The sequence below is a fragment of the Rutilus rutilus genome (genome assembly GCF_951802725.1).
Source record: "Rutilus rutilus genome assembly, chromosome: 22".
In the NCBI taxonomy this organism is placed as follows: domain Eukaryota; kingdom Metazoa; phylum Chordata; class Actinopteri; order Cypriniformes; family Leuciscidae; genus Rutilus; species Rutilus rutilus.
This window is the reverse complement of record NC_140227.1, coordinates 28,224,100-28,239,043: the sequence shown is the minus strand read 5'-3', so window position 1 is coordinate 28,239,043 and position 14,944 is coordinate 28,224,100. Positions and strand designations below refer to the sequence as shown.

General features: G+C 37.0%; 1 protein-coding gene across 1 annotated transcript; it reads right to left on the bottom strand.

Moving 5' to 3' along the window:
• Window positions 1-3,643: 3,643 nt before the first annotated feature.
• Window positions 3,644-12,417, bottom strand: LOC311282326 (EF-hand and coiled-coil domain-containing protein 1; the record flags this gene model as incomplete). The annotated part of the gene is made up of 9 exons (XM_084396025.1): window positions 3,644-4,459; window positions 4,866-5,062; window positions 5,140-5,209; window positions 5,863-5,961; window positions 6,060-6,177; window positions 6,288-6,423; window positions 7,466-7,572; window positions 10,207-10,771; window positions 11,871-12,417. The coding sequence occupies 8 exons, from the start codon at window positions 12,415-12,417 to the stop codon at window positions 4,905-4,907; spliced, it is 1,800 nt and encodes a 599-aa protein (XP_084252151.1). The 3' UTR covers window positions 3,644-4,459; window positions 4,866-4,904.
• Between the last annotated feature and the right edge of the window lie 2,527 nt (window positions 12,418-14,944).

Sequence of the window (14,944 nt, the reverse complement as noted above, 5' to 3'; positions counted from 1 at the left end):
TTATCGACAATGTGTTTAACTCTAATGTTAGCCTCCCATTGCTAAAGGGCTGTGTAGAAACATCGCTCCATTTGCTAGTAAATCTCACCAGTTCGCGCACATCGTCAGCAAAATGGATTGGGACGGGCACATAACATTAAAAAAAATGCGTTGTTTGTAACGATATCTTGAACGTATCCATTTTTGTTTTAACTGTAACTTGTCAGTTTGTGTCAAACACTTTGGTTTCTGCCCTAAAATGTCTGTTTTTAACTTTGCAAGGGCGAATTGTAGTGTTTAATGTCACAATAGATCACTGTGCACAAGATGTACTGTAATGTCAGACGTTGCCACAAGAGGTCGCGCTTGTGCAGGGAGAGCATGCAGCTGCAAAATGTGTCATATGCACATGTTTATAGTACCACAATTATGCATTCAAACATCACAAACATTTTTGTGCGACTGATCCGGTGCTGCCATTGTACCATGACAGCTCTCTATAGTTGTGAATATTTCTTCAGGGGACGGGAGGCTTTGTTTATTTATTTCTATAGATGTGACAAAGCTATTTGTAAATAATATATTTATTCTATAAATGTTTATTTTTCATTTTGTTGCATTTTTTCTTTGCATTGGACCAGTAGAGATGTTTACTGTACATTTATCAGTAATTTTTTTTGGTAAACTTTAACAAATATATCAAAGTTTGGTGCCTAATATCCAGCAAAACCTCACACTCGATCTGGTTCGGTGATTGAGCATAATATGCCTTAACAAATCACAAGCAAGGCTCAACACGTAGGTTTTATAGGTCTTCTGATTTGTTTTTTTGTATATGAGCTTTTTTAATTCATGTTTCATTTTCATAATGTATTCATTTGATTTGTGTACACAAATCATCCCATCCGTTGTGTTCTTCCAGGGCAGATGTATTGGCGGTCACTCATCCAAAGCAAAGCCACTGAGATCCCCATGAGATTTAGAGAGAATTAATATTTGCTTGAGGGTTGTCTAATCTGTCACATATGCTATTCCCTCTCTTATTGACCTAATATAGCTTTCTACAAGAAAACATAACCTTCCCTGAGTTAAACTGAGCTTGAGAGTCAGATCCCAGCCCCTTCGAGCAAGACCAGAGCAAACTTACCAGGTTATCCAAGAGTGTACAGCTAGGAATGGTAACTGGTTTTCCGAATCCTATGATTTCTTCCCCATCGGTTCTGCCCCTGCTGCTTCAATCTGACACTGTCAAGTGGACTTAACAGAGGTACTTGTAAATTGCTGGAAATAAAAGATTATATTATTTCGTACGACTGCCCTGTGCTTTTCTGTGTTCATACCATTTGACTGCCCCATGCTCGCGGGGCCCTCACGGCGATCGCACCGGGACGGCCCTGATTGACACCGACGCCGCTGGGTATGGTTAATGATGAAGAATCACATTGGCACTGATCTTCTGAGATGTGTTGTACTGACATACTGTAGCAAAACTTGCTCCCCAATAGAGCATTTGTGACCCTGGATCACAAAACCAGTCACGAGTCGCACGGGTATAAATGGGTATTAATATGGGTTAAAATGATCCATTTTTCTTTTATGCCAAAAATCATTAGGATATTAAGTAAAGATCATGTTCCATTAAGATATGTTGTACGTTCCCATACCGTAAATATATAAAACATTTATTTTTGTGAGTGAATGCAGCACAATCACGAACACAAGTGGACAACTTAAAAGGCGATTTTATCAATTTTTCGATTCCTCAGATTCCAGATTTTCAAATAGTTGTATCTCTGCCAAATATTGTTGTATCATAACAAACCATACATCAATGGAAACCTGTTCAGATTGCAGATGATGACCCATAAAATAATGACCCATGTGACTGGTTTTGTGGTCCCGGGTCACATGTATTGAAAAACATGCTTATTAATTAATACATGACCACACACAGTGAATTATGCCTGTCGGGTAATGATTTATGAGTAATGATATGAAATAATGTAAAATATTATTACTAGTTTGGGGTTGGAAGGATTTTTTAATGTTTTTGAAAGAAGTCTCTTATGCTCACCGAGGCTGCATTTATTTGATCAAAAATAGTAATATTGTGAAATATTATTATAGTTTCAAACAACAGTTTTATATTTGAATATGTTTTAGAATGTAATTTATTCCTGTGATCAAAGTTGAATTTTCAGCATCATTCCTCCTTCAGTGTCACATGATCCTCCAGAAATCATTCTAATATGATGATTTGCTGCTCAAGAAATATTTCTTAATATTATCAATGTTGAAAGCGGTTTTGATGCTTAATGTTTTTGTGGAAACCTTGATTTAAAAAAAAAAAAAAGTCAGGATTATTTGATGAATAGAAAGTTCAAAAGCTAATTTTTACTGATTAATTTCACTTTTGAGTATTTCAAAAAATCTTACTGACCCCGTAGTTTTGAACAGTAGTGTCAATATGATTTGGTGCTAAAAAAACAAAACAAAAAAATTCAGGATGATAAATGTCTGATAAGTGAACGTTTGAAATGTCCCAGTTGACGTCAAATCCAGTGACCTTGCGTTTGTCATTTTCTGCCGTGAATCACAATGTCGCTGCTCCTCTTCTATCAGAGTTTCTGGAGACAATGTTCCATCCTTATCAAACATAATACAGAGGAAGACAAATCATCCAGACGCATAACTCAGCAGATCTGGATCCAGCATGAGAGCGGCTCAGTCGGATTGGTATGGGAATAATAGGGATTGACACGGATAAGACCGGACATAGAATGAGGCCAAGGCTTGTCTGGATGGAGGAGGAAGCTTCAAGAGCATTCTGGAAAATGATCCCAGGAGAACTGACTCGTGTCTAAATGCTTTTTCTATATCATCCTTTTGTAAGTTTAAGACCGAATGTTGTTTGAGAGATTCGTTCAGAACACAATGTGCCTGAGACACTCGGAGACAAACTCACACAACTGAGGCTCTTTGTAATCCGACAGATGTTCGGGTTGGACCTTCACGACACTAAACAAAAGAACTATACAGTAGCAAGAAAATACATTACTTGTAATGTACCAAGACGTTTTTAGGCATTTAAGTACCTCTTAACCCCATAAAGCCTAATGTATCGTGTTCGATAAGCAGATTTCTAAGGCCTCTAAATATTCAACATGATCAACGCTTTGCTAAAAAACCCTTTGTTCACAATCTATGCCTTTTGTCGTGTGATTGATAGTTTAGTTTTGAGCAAGTAAAAGGCCTTTTAGTATCATTGTAAAACCGTTGGCCTTTAGGGTTATGTAAGATATTAAGATATTACTTTTATATTGTTAGAAAAATCAGTGTACATCCCTCAATCGTCATTGCATTATGTATATTTTCTCCACAGAAAAACTACAGAGCTTTGATCAGAAAACTAAGCATTTAAATATCATCTTACTAAGACATATAATTGGGAGATAGAGCGACGACTGATATATTGCTATATTGTTTTAAAGATATCACTGCTTTACGTTTACATCAGATCTTGCTTTTTGGCAATATAAATATCAGCAACTGCACCGAATTGCATGTATTTGTTCAGTTTGGGCCTCCATATTCTCCTATATTATATACTATATGAGTCATAAAAGCCTGATGTATCAAATATGATACTCAACAAAAAACATGTACTGTATGCAAACTTTTTTTATTGTTCCATTTTATAAAAATAGTTTTTCTCCTGACTATTATTTCATATGTCAGGCTTTAAAGGGTTAAAAGTCATTGCATTAGATAATAAAATATCAAACCAGGTGGCATTGTTTTTTTACTTTCTAATTAAAAACTGGTCAAACGTATGAAGCTCTCAGGGTCTTGTTTCATAAGGATTCCTCCAATGAGCCGACACACCGTCTGTAGCGGCGGGAATGGAAATGTGACCCGTGTCACATGGAATAACATCATGTGACAGTCAGATATCAGTGACACATGCACATGCACAAGAAAATGCACCAAATGTTTTCTTTAAAAAAAGTTTTTATCAAATATAAGCATAAATATAATTGTTAAAAATGATTTTGTAAGAGGGTCATATGAGAGCATAACTTTTCTCACACAGATTAAGTGCTTTGCAGAGAAATTACAGTAACACACCACAGTGAGACTGAACTCTAAAGCGTCTTATAATGTGGCCTGTTCATGTCTTGCACGTAACAAGGGTAAACGCGTGGAAAGGGTTCAGGAGACTGTGTAACATGCGTTTGAAGAAGAATAGGTTAAAGTCGGCATTAATCAGAAGTCGCAATAGTCTTTTCTTCCATATTGTGACGTATATCCCAGTTAACCGGCTTCTTGAACAAGAAAAAAAATGTAGGACGGGCCTTCATTTGGTCCATTGGGAATTGATTGGATGGTTGTGGTTTGCTATTGGAGGATCCCATGTGAGTGACAGGTTGCCCCGCCCTCACGCCAGTGAACACATCATCAGAGAAGAGAAGAGATGTCACTGGAAGAGGAAGGGGAAGTTATATTGATGAAAGATTACGAGAACATTTTAATTAAAATTAAAAATTATTTCATAAGAGAATAGGAAATGTCAGTTATGATTTCATGGTGACACTTTCCACAAATAGGGTACAAAATGGGACTAGAAATTTTAAATTCAATAAACATTTTTTTTTTTTAAATAAGTGGAGGAAGATGAGAAAATTATGTTTGTCCACTTCAAGAGGTCAAATTTTATATGAGCTGTTTTTTTATTATTAATAATTTTTTTTTATTTTATGACATTTGATATGACGTCTAACAACAATTTGAAAACATGCGAATACAGTTTAAAAATCTAATTGTAACGCATTCAAGCATAAATGATGTATTAAATGATGTAATAAATAATAAATGTAATAATGTACCCTGATAGAAAGTGTCCTAAACGGGACATCTGTGAGCTCTCAGCAGGACATCAGAAGGGGGTTGGACGTGTTTGGGTGACCTGAGGTCACAGGAGGTCGTGACCCGTTGCAGACCTCCTCCTCTCCTCCATCCAGGAGGTCACTGGAGAGAAGCTGCTGGCAGAGTGTGTCCACGACCTGGAACACTGGAGTGCAGTCTGAAGGACAAGATGGGAGTTTATCCAGCAGTTTTGGATAAAAGAAAGTAAATGACACACATCTAGGCAGAGCTTACCGGGACTTTTCCTGCTACACAGATCTAGTGTGTTGATCAGTATTTTCCCCAAGATCCGGCGAGAGACTCTCTATCAGGGGACAGAACAACAAACGTTTTCATTACGTAACTTAAACACTAGGTGGCAGTGTGGACTTATCAATGCGACTCTACTGTGCAATTTAGCACTGGCTATTCAGAAAGGGATTCTACTATACAATTTCTGCAGTATATAGTATGCATACAGTCAATATTATCTGCATTTAGCATTACATTTGCCAAAATGTAAACAAAGTGCACTGAAAGGAACAATATATCCCACAATGCAATGTGCATGACTTGACTGTATGACTATCACTGTAAAGCTGCTCTGAAACAATCTGTATTGTATAAAGCGCTATATACATAAAGGTGACTTTTCCGGTGTGATGAATGAACAGGAAGTAATATTAACCAGGTATCAACCTAATTTTTAACTCTCTAAAGCTGCGTCCGAAATCAAAACCCCCTAAACCGAAGTAAAAAACAATAAAGGGATCAAGGGACCCGAGCCGTATCATATCTTGACAAATATGTACAAAAATGTGCAAATCTACCCCTGGTTTCACAGACAAGGCATTGTTTTGTCTCAAAATGAACGTTTATAAAAGCTACCTTAATGTCCTGAATGAACTAAGGCCTAATCCTGGTTTAATCTAAGCCCTGTCTGTGAAACCAGGCCCTGTCATTGAATGTAATTCTCACTTTATGTGGAATCTGCAGGAGTAAAGTGAGCGCATCAGTCAGTCTCTCCTCCAGCAGTGAATGATGAGCTCTCAAGCCGTCCGCCTCTTTCTGCTTCATCTGAAGTCCGTGACAGAGAAGGCAAGGGTTCATTAGAGAAGATGTGGTGGATGACGATCCTGAAAACACATCATCATAGTTTCTGCTTCAACACTCACCTTTACTGCTTCATTTCCCCTCTCCTCCGCTTGAGGAATCCACACGCATCCTTTAGTTTCCTTGGTGTGAACGGAGCTCTGAGAGACAAGCCAGTTACAGATAGCAGCTTTCTGACACCTGTGGAAGGAGAACATGTCCGATTAATCCAAACATGCATGTGTCGTGGCCGAAAAGCACAGAAAGGAAATTATAGACTTGTTTTGTTTGATATTTAGGATATAATTTACCCTTTAGCACAGCTGTGTAATCTGTTAATCAGCCGTTTGACCTCCAGGTGGCAGCACTGTCCTTCATCCATGCCTCGCTCCTCCTCTTCCTCATCGGATGCTGCCCGACCCTCTACTGACCTCTGCAGGCCTTCTTCTGCACAGAGACATCACATGACCACGACCGTCTTTAAACGGATAGTTCACCCAAATGTTTTTAATTAATTACTCACCCTCGTGTCTTTCCAAACCCGTAAGACTTTCATTCATCTTTGGAACACAAATGAAGATCTTTTTGAGAGCTTTCTGTCTCTACATTGACGGCTACACAACTACCACTTTGACGCTTCAAAAAGTTCATAAAGAGACCGTAAAACTAATCAGTTTGAATTGAGCGGTTGAGTCCAAATTTTCTGAAGAGACTCGATCGCTTTATATGATGAACAGATTGAATTTAGACTTTTATTCACATATAAACATTGATCAGCGAACATAAACAGAAGCTCAACCGAACCAGCTTGACATGTGGGAACAAACCTCATTGGTTCTTGCTGAAGCTCAAACGTGATGTGTAACACGAGAATGAACCTCATTGGTTCTCACAAGTCATGTGATCATGCTTGAGCTTCCGTTTACCACAACTGAATGTTTATATGTGAATAAAAGCCTAAATTAAATCTGTTCATCATATAAAGCGATCGAGTCCCTTAAATTTAACTATACCGCTCAATTCATATGGATTAGTTTTACGATCTCTTAAAGTGGTAGTCAATGGAGGGACAGAAAGCTCTCAGATTTCATCAAAAAGATCTTCATTTGTGTTCGATGATCGAAAGTCTTACAGGTTTGGAATGACATGAGGGCGAGTAAATGACAGAATTAATTTTTTTGTTTGAACTATCCCTTAAATGATCTACTACAATTATTTTTGCATTTATTTCCAAAATGATGAAAAACATCACTTTCTGAAGTAAACATGCAAGTGATGATGTCACATGACAACAATGAAGCATATCTTTTAATGTATGATGTATGTATAAGTAGATAGTGCACACTACATACTACACAGTATGCTAGTATTCCATTCTGAACATAGCCACAGCTATTGAGATGCATGCCAAAGTTAACAAAGAAAATGTAATTTCATAAGATCTGAATGAGAAGTTGACTTGTTTATGACTGGTGTTTGGTCTCCTTACCTCTTCTGATGAGGGCATCATCATGGAGGGAGGGAAATCCGGACGTACATGGTTCAACTAGTGTTTCGGTTCTGGTCACATTCAGCTCTGTGCAGGTGCACTGGGCCCTAAGAATAAGTCATAAAGCACTGTAAACATGATCAAATAACCATCTGCGCAGGTGAGTCAAGATCTTTGGAATTAAAATGTTTAAGATCACATGACTGAAAGAGGATGTTCTGCGTTTCTTGATGCATGTTTGATTACCGTCCCTGCAGAACCTGGCAGGTTTCGACCTGCTTTTCCAGGTGAGGAATGAGCATTACATCACCGCTCTGTGATGCAAATAATGAAATATTAACCCAGATATTAATCTGCTAAGCGTCTACTGAAAGCCAGCCATCTACTTGATCGATAGCAAGGTTAATGTGAGCTAAAGTTTTAACACTGGCATTTGGCCATGCATGCTGGTTCTAAGAATACAGAAGTTTATCAGTTGATTATTAGCTTGCTACAGTTGTTAGCGCTAGTTTTTGGTTTGTGTAATCTCTAATTTAAACTCAGTTGCAGACAGAGACAGAGGAGTGTTCAGGAAACCTGTGTCAAAACTAATATATATATAGATTTTTTTTTTCAATTCTGTTTGGTGACACTATTGGCACTGAAATTACACATTTCCTGTTTAAGTCTTGAAAAATTAGACCTTTAGTAATGACAAATTTATAATTATTGCTTTGAATTTGTTTTTATAGTTTTTTTTATCCTTTTTTATTTAGCATATTGTACTTATAATATTTTTGTAATAATAAGTGTAATATGATATATTTTAAATAACTTATGTTTTTAGAAATGCAAAATAATATAAATTAGATTAAATTTTTCCATTGTTATATTTTTTTACTGTTATTATCGATTAAAAAATATGCTACAATTAACTAAAATTATTTTTGCAATTGTGTTTGGTGATGCTACATTACACATTCCCTGTTTAAGCTTGTGCATTAAGTGAATTTAATATGAAAACTCACCACAAAATACATCTTCTAATTTCATAAGTTGATGTACAATTTTTTTTTACAACCTTTTTAGCTTGTAGAAGTACACTAACATATGCTAATAGATGTTGACTAAAAGCCACAAAATACTCCACATATAATTTCTTTCCTCAGATTTTTTCCTCAGCATTATGTTCATAGATGCAAGAGACAAACATACCTGCTTAAACACGTGTCTGGACGCAGGCCTACCTTATATCCTCCCTCACAGGATATAATAAGATATGTAGAGTTAGATGCTGTAATAGCGGCTTTGAATGATTTGCTGTAATACTCACACTTGAAAGCAAATGACTAATAAGCGTTTTCAGGAAACTGTGCCATCCTGTGTTATTAAGGCAGGTCATTAACATCTGTCAAGGGAAAATCAAGCATGCCTGCGACATGCCCTTCAATGCTACTCCTTAATCATCAATCTGTGTCATAACCAACCCCTGTTCCTTGACTCATCAACATCAACTCAAGCAAGAATCCACTCTGGAGTGTCAGCGCAGGTACAAATCTTACAGTTATGCAAGATTTTGTGTTGATTATGGTTTCTTGTCTGGGAACGCCTTTGTGGTCTGCTCTGGGTCTTAGAAAAGTATTTCTGTCATGACAACTCTCTGAGTGTTTGGCACAGTAATGGGTCTGACCATTTTTATATGTTTGGTCTTGGTGGAATAGATCTGCTACACTGCTGCTGCTGCAGGGCAAGTACGGGACGTGCTACTGCCAATACACACACGACACACTGCTGTGAGCAAGACATGCTGCTGCTGTACAATATAGCGTACATGAATTACCCGTAGCAGATCTATACAGGTGGAGCTGGGGAAGGTGGAGGGTTTCTGAAAGCGCTGTGCAAATATTTGAAGGTTGAGCTGCGAGCTCATTGGCTACTGATACAGCAGGAACCAATCAGCTGTGGCCTATAGAGAATGATGTGATTGCAAGCGGATTGAGTTAAGGACCAGCCTGCGCCATCTAGAGTTTCATGACAGAAATTTGTATGATTGTGACTAGGTCTTGAAGTGAACTGGTTCAGAATAATTGTATAATTTTGATCAATTTAATTAATTTTGCTTTATTGATAATTCCAATATAAAATGTTGACAGAAACATTAAGTAAAAAGAAATGTCTTTCCAAACCTGTATGCATTTCTTTCTTCTGTGGAACACAAAAGAAGATATTTTGAATTTTGGACCCTACTGACTTTTACTTTATGGACAAAAACATAATTTTCATTCTTGGGTGAACTATGGTATACCTTTAATAATCCTCAGACAGTACCGTTCAAATATTTGTAATGTTTTTGAAAGAAGTCTTATATTCACTAAGGCTGCAATATTTGATCATATACTGTAAAAAAACAACAAAAAAACTGTAATGTTATGAAATATATTAAAATATTATATATTTTCAGCATCATTACTCCAGTCTTCAGTGTCACATGATCCTTCAGAAATTTGCTGATTTTCTGCTCAAGAAACATTTTTGATTATTAACATTGTTGAAAATAGTTGTGCTGCTTAATGCTTTTGTGGAAACCGCGATACGTTTGTTTTCAGGATTTCTTTGATGAATAGAAAGTTCAAAAGAACAGCATTTCGTCTGTTATAAATGTCTTTACTGTCAATTTAATGCATCCTTGCTGAATAAAAGTTCTGACCCCAAACTTTTGAACTGTTGTACGATAACATTTGCTGACTAAAAGTGAAAAGTACCTGAACTTCTCCAGCTGGTTCTCCAGACTCTGGACTCGTTCTCGGAGCAGGTCAGCTCGTTTGGCCTGGTCTTGTAAAGCTCTCACACCCTCCAGCCCTGCAGCCAGTGACCCTCTGACCTCTTCTGTCCTCTTCTTAATCCGTGCGTTCTCAGTCCTGACACTGTCCACGGTCTCCTGCATCCTGCTGAGCTCTCCATAAGCTGCCATCAGCTCTTCCTCTAACCTCTGGTTAAACCTCATGGCTTCCTCCAGCTGTCCATCACGTGAAGCACGGATCAGCTCCAGCTCTCGCAGGAGGTCTTTAGAGCTTCTTCTGGTGTCCCATTCCATGTGTTTGGATTGTCGTGATTTTGTTATTCCCCCAGCGCTGCAGTCTTGTCTCTCCGGGGTTCCACCAGCAGTGTGTTGGGGCGGCACGTCTTTTCGGCGTAACGCCACCTCCAGTGCCATGCACCGCGCGTCGCTGCTCTGCAGGGCTGAACGCAAGTCCTCCACCAACTCCCTCAGACTGGCGTTCTCCAACTCTAGCTGGTCCTGCCATCTCCTCTGAGGGTTAACATACACTGCAACAAATATAGTACAAATACATCTTCAGTACTGACCAAATGCATCATTTGAAAACACATATAAGGTAGCTATAGGGTTTAAAATTGATTGATCAATCAATAATTTTAATAAATATGATACGTTTGTTTATTTTATTAAATGATTTAAAAATCAAATATTGTTATTAGATGTGTAAAATCACATACATTATAAATTAAATGGCATGCCTTTAATTTAATTTCAAATATTTTCTTATTTTATGTTACTATTATACATTTTTTTACTAGTTATTTTAAATAAAAATAGTCAGGTTCTCTGAGTTACAGTAATAGCAGACACTGCAATAAACATTAGACCTTCAGTAAAATTACTACACTATCTTTTTGTTAATTAATTCAGAGAAATTATACATTATTTATTAATCAGGGTAAATCCAAATTAATAAATAAATGTTAAATATAATATGTATTGGTATATTCTTATACGTGTTCTGCTTGTTTGTAAAGCACTTTCAGATTTAATCTTGTATGAAAGGTGACAAATAATCTTTTTTTTTTTTTTTGGATTGTTATCATTTACTTTAATAATACACAAAGAAGTATCTTATGTTCACCAAGGCTGCATCTATTTGATCAAAATAGATCAAATAAGTAAAAACAGTAATATTGTGTGTAAAATAGTATCACAATTAAAACATTTTAAATAAATATTTTAACCTGTGGTCCAAAGCTTAATTTTTATTTTTATTTTTCAGCATCATTACTCCAGTCTTCAGTGTCACATGATACTTCAGAAATCATTATAATATGCTGATTTGCTGTTCAAGAAACATTTCTCAGTATTATCAATGCTGAAAACAGTTGTGCTGATTAATATTTTTGTGGAGGCAGTAATACGTTTGTCTATATAACATTACATTTAATATATAATTAATATGCCATTTCTGGAAGGCACAGACATTACACTCCTTAATCTCCCGTATATAAATCTTCATTAATTATCAGTACAAAAATGTCCCCTAAGGCTTGAGTTTTTGGATGGAAAAATGCAGCTATTAAATTGGTCCACCTGTCCTGACAGCTCAGGTGTGTGTGTGTGTGTGTGTTAAAGTTGTACCTCCGTTTTTCGTGGATTCCACAGCAGAAGTCTGCGAATGATTCAGATTCTGAGAGTTTCCGGATCTTCTCACTGACCTCTTTCGGTTGTGATGGTCGGTAGACAGATCAAAACTGACGCACTTTCTCCTCCGGACGCGGGGACACCGGAGTCGGATCTCGCGCTCGATGTGTTCGGTCTCCTCACTGACCGGGAGTCGAGCTCCAGCCTGTCTTTCCTGAGCTTTAAGCGAGAAAAATCCACATAGTCGTGCGTGGAATTCTTTAAAGTTAAGCACTCGAGGAAGTTGTTCTGAGGTGCCATTCTCGGTCCCTGCGCTCGCGGGAATCCCCAAAATCAAACACAGACTCCTGAAGTCCTCATCTGAGACGAGATCATCACCGTTGTAAAAGGCCAGGTGATGAAACACCTCCTGGAGATACTGGTCCACGCCGGTAGCCAAAACCACGATCTCGTTTTCCACGCAGGGATCTGGACTGAAGTGGTGCGCGAGAGCGCATCTGAGCCACTCGCTTTTACGCGCCGCGCGGACCCGCGAAACCTGCATGACTGAAGACATCCACAAAACACCCGGGTTTCTACATGTCCACCTTCTTCAGACAACAGCTGTGTATATGCAACACGTGCTCTAAACTTACAAGATATGAGTATAAAAGGCAACGCTTTACATTACAGTGCAAATTTTTCGCCTAAAAAATATGTAGCCTACTGAATTTAAAATGTATTGTTGACTTCAAATTCTTTCCTCAACCTCTTCCTTCAGGGTTTGTGGTTGTGTGTGTCTTCAAAAGACCCACTCCACCCTTTCGGTTGACAGAGGAGTGTGTGTGTGTGTGTGTGTGTGGTGTTTCCATGGCACGTGAAAGCTTTCAGATCCGTCCAATCACAGCTCACTTCAGGCTGAGGATTTTTTGGACCACGACCAAGAAAGTGAACTTCTCTGGAGCTTGAAGACACTTAATACAGGTAGTGTGGACTCTTTTAAATGGAAGCTTTTATCTAAGTTTAGAGATCACTTTGAGGGACTTTTCAAGCATGACTCACTCACTTACAAGAAACTGAAATGAAACAGGTAACACCCATAGGTGTAGCCTATAGAAGCAGTTACAAAGACTACAAAACATAAATATTAAAGTCCATATAGAAGGCATAAAATTACGCTTTTTTATTCCAAATGAATAAAATAAGGACAATAAAAATATTTTGTGTGTGTGTGTGTGTGTGTGTGTGTGTGTGTAATTTCCACCTTCTCAAATTATGTATTATGTTTAATAGTGCTCTGTGAAATTTCATGAAATAAACAATTAAATAATTAAATTAATGAAGCAATTTTTACAGTATTTAGTTGCACACTTTGCAAATGACTTGAACATGAGTGTCAGACAGATATATAGATAGATAGATAGATAGATAGATAGATAGATAGATAGATAGATAGATAGATAGATAGATAGATAGATAGATAGATACATGACACATGTATAATATCATATGTCTACTACTACATATCAGTTTATCACAATACTCATCTGCAAAGAGTTAGTCACAAGATGGCCTCTAGCTTAAGTCACAAGCCTTTGTTTCTTGACGGGAAGTTACAGTAGGTTGACTTCCCGTAACTAAAGACCCTTGAAGACACCTGATACAAAAGTCCTCTGTTAGTGTCTCTCAGATATAAACCACTCCGGAAATAACTGTCCTCACCTTAATAGCTTAGTTCATGACAAATAATGTCATCCCACCGGAAATACTCCCGCAATTACAATGACAGCTCATTCCGTCATGTTTCATGTTGTACTTTTTCTGTATAGTGACTCAGAGAAAAGTGCTTTTGTTGAAAGGTGAGCGCAAGCACTGAGGTAAAGTAGCCCGTCATTGTTTTAGGTGTTTTTTAGTTGTTGTTTTTTTTGCATTTTCTGGAAGGTTAATCACCAGTGGATTTCTGTCCTACTTTGGTTGTTATGTCTTAAATCTACTTGAATCATGTTATATCTTTTTGTACAGCGCCAGATTGTCTATCTAGATGTGAGATATCATGGTTTCTGTCAGGTCTTGATGAGACAAGTCAAGACTCCAGAGAGATATTTTACAGAAAAGCAGACATCGTTTTGTCAGTCATAGATCATAGGCATGTTTGTGTTCTCATCCTAAAATGGTCCATCAATCCCAATAAATTCTTAAGTGAGAAATTCGCAGCATTGTCTGGTGCTAATGTGACAGTAAAGTGTTTTTACTTGTGCGTTCAATGCAGAATTTGCTGCCTCAATCATGAGCGGTTGCTAGGGTGTTTTGAGGGATTTTTATATGTCTGGCTTATCAAACACCATCAAAAAAATATTATAATAGTTTACATTATTTATCCACTATCCATCATTTAAAAATGTAATGATGTTATTTATGATTTTATTAATTTACGCCGTTTTGTAGTTTTTTATATCTGCATCATCAAACATGAGTAGTAATGATAATATTGTAACAATATTAATATGAACTATAATTCAGTATACGATTAAGAGCAGTGCTTCGGCAAAATGATCATTTTTCCATAATTAAACGGTCAATGATTAAAACCATTAAATGATCCATTATCCATAATATTTAATATTTAATTATCCACAAATTAATAAATATATATTTTTGCACTGGGTGTTGCTGTACAGTTTTACGTTTTTTTTAATGTGTTTTAAGTTAAGAGTTATTGTGATATTTTCAATAATATTTATTGAATTAATTAATGATCCATTATCCATGATAGAACCACTAATTATGATATTTGTTTTCAAGATGATAGTCATTGACCTCTTACCTATTCATCTTAATTTAGACCTTATTTCTTTGAAAAATTAACTTTGTTCTTTGGAATTTTCTGCTCAAGTGTAACCAAAGAATAAATACCCAGTTTCTTCAGCCCGCAATCTGAAGATCAGCAAACATCCCACATCCAAGTTAAAGATTATCCAGAAACCTGTTCACCTGCTTATATAGGCTAGTCAACAGGTAAAACATCAATATCACAAATGCGTTAATTGTTTTCCTCTAGTGTTTGGAAATAGACTTGAGGAAACATTTGTCAC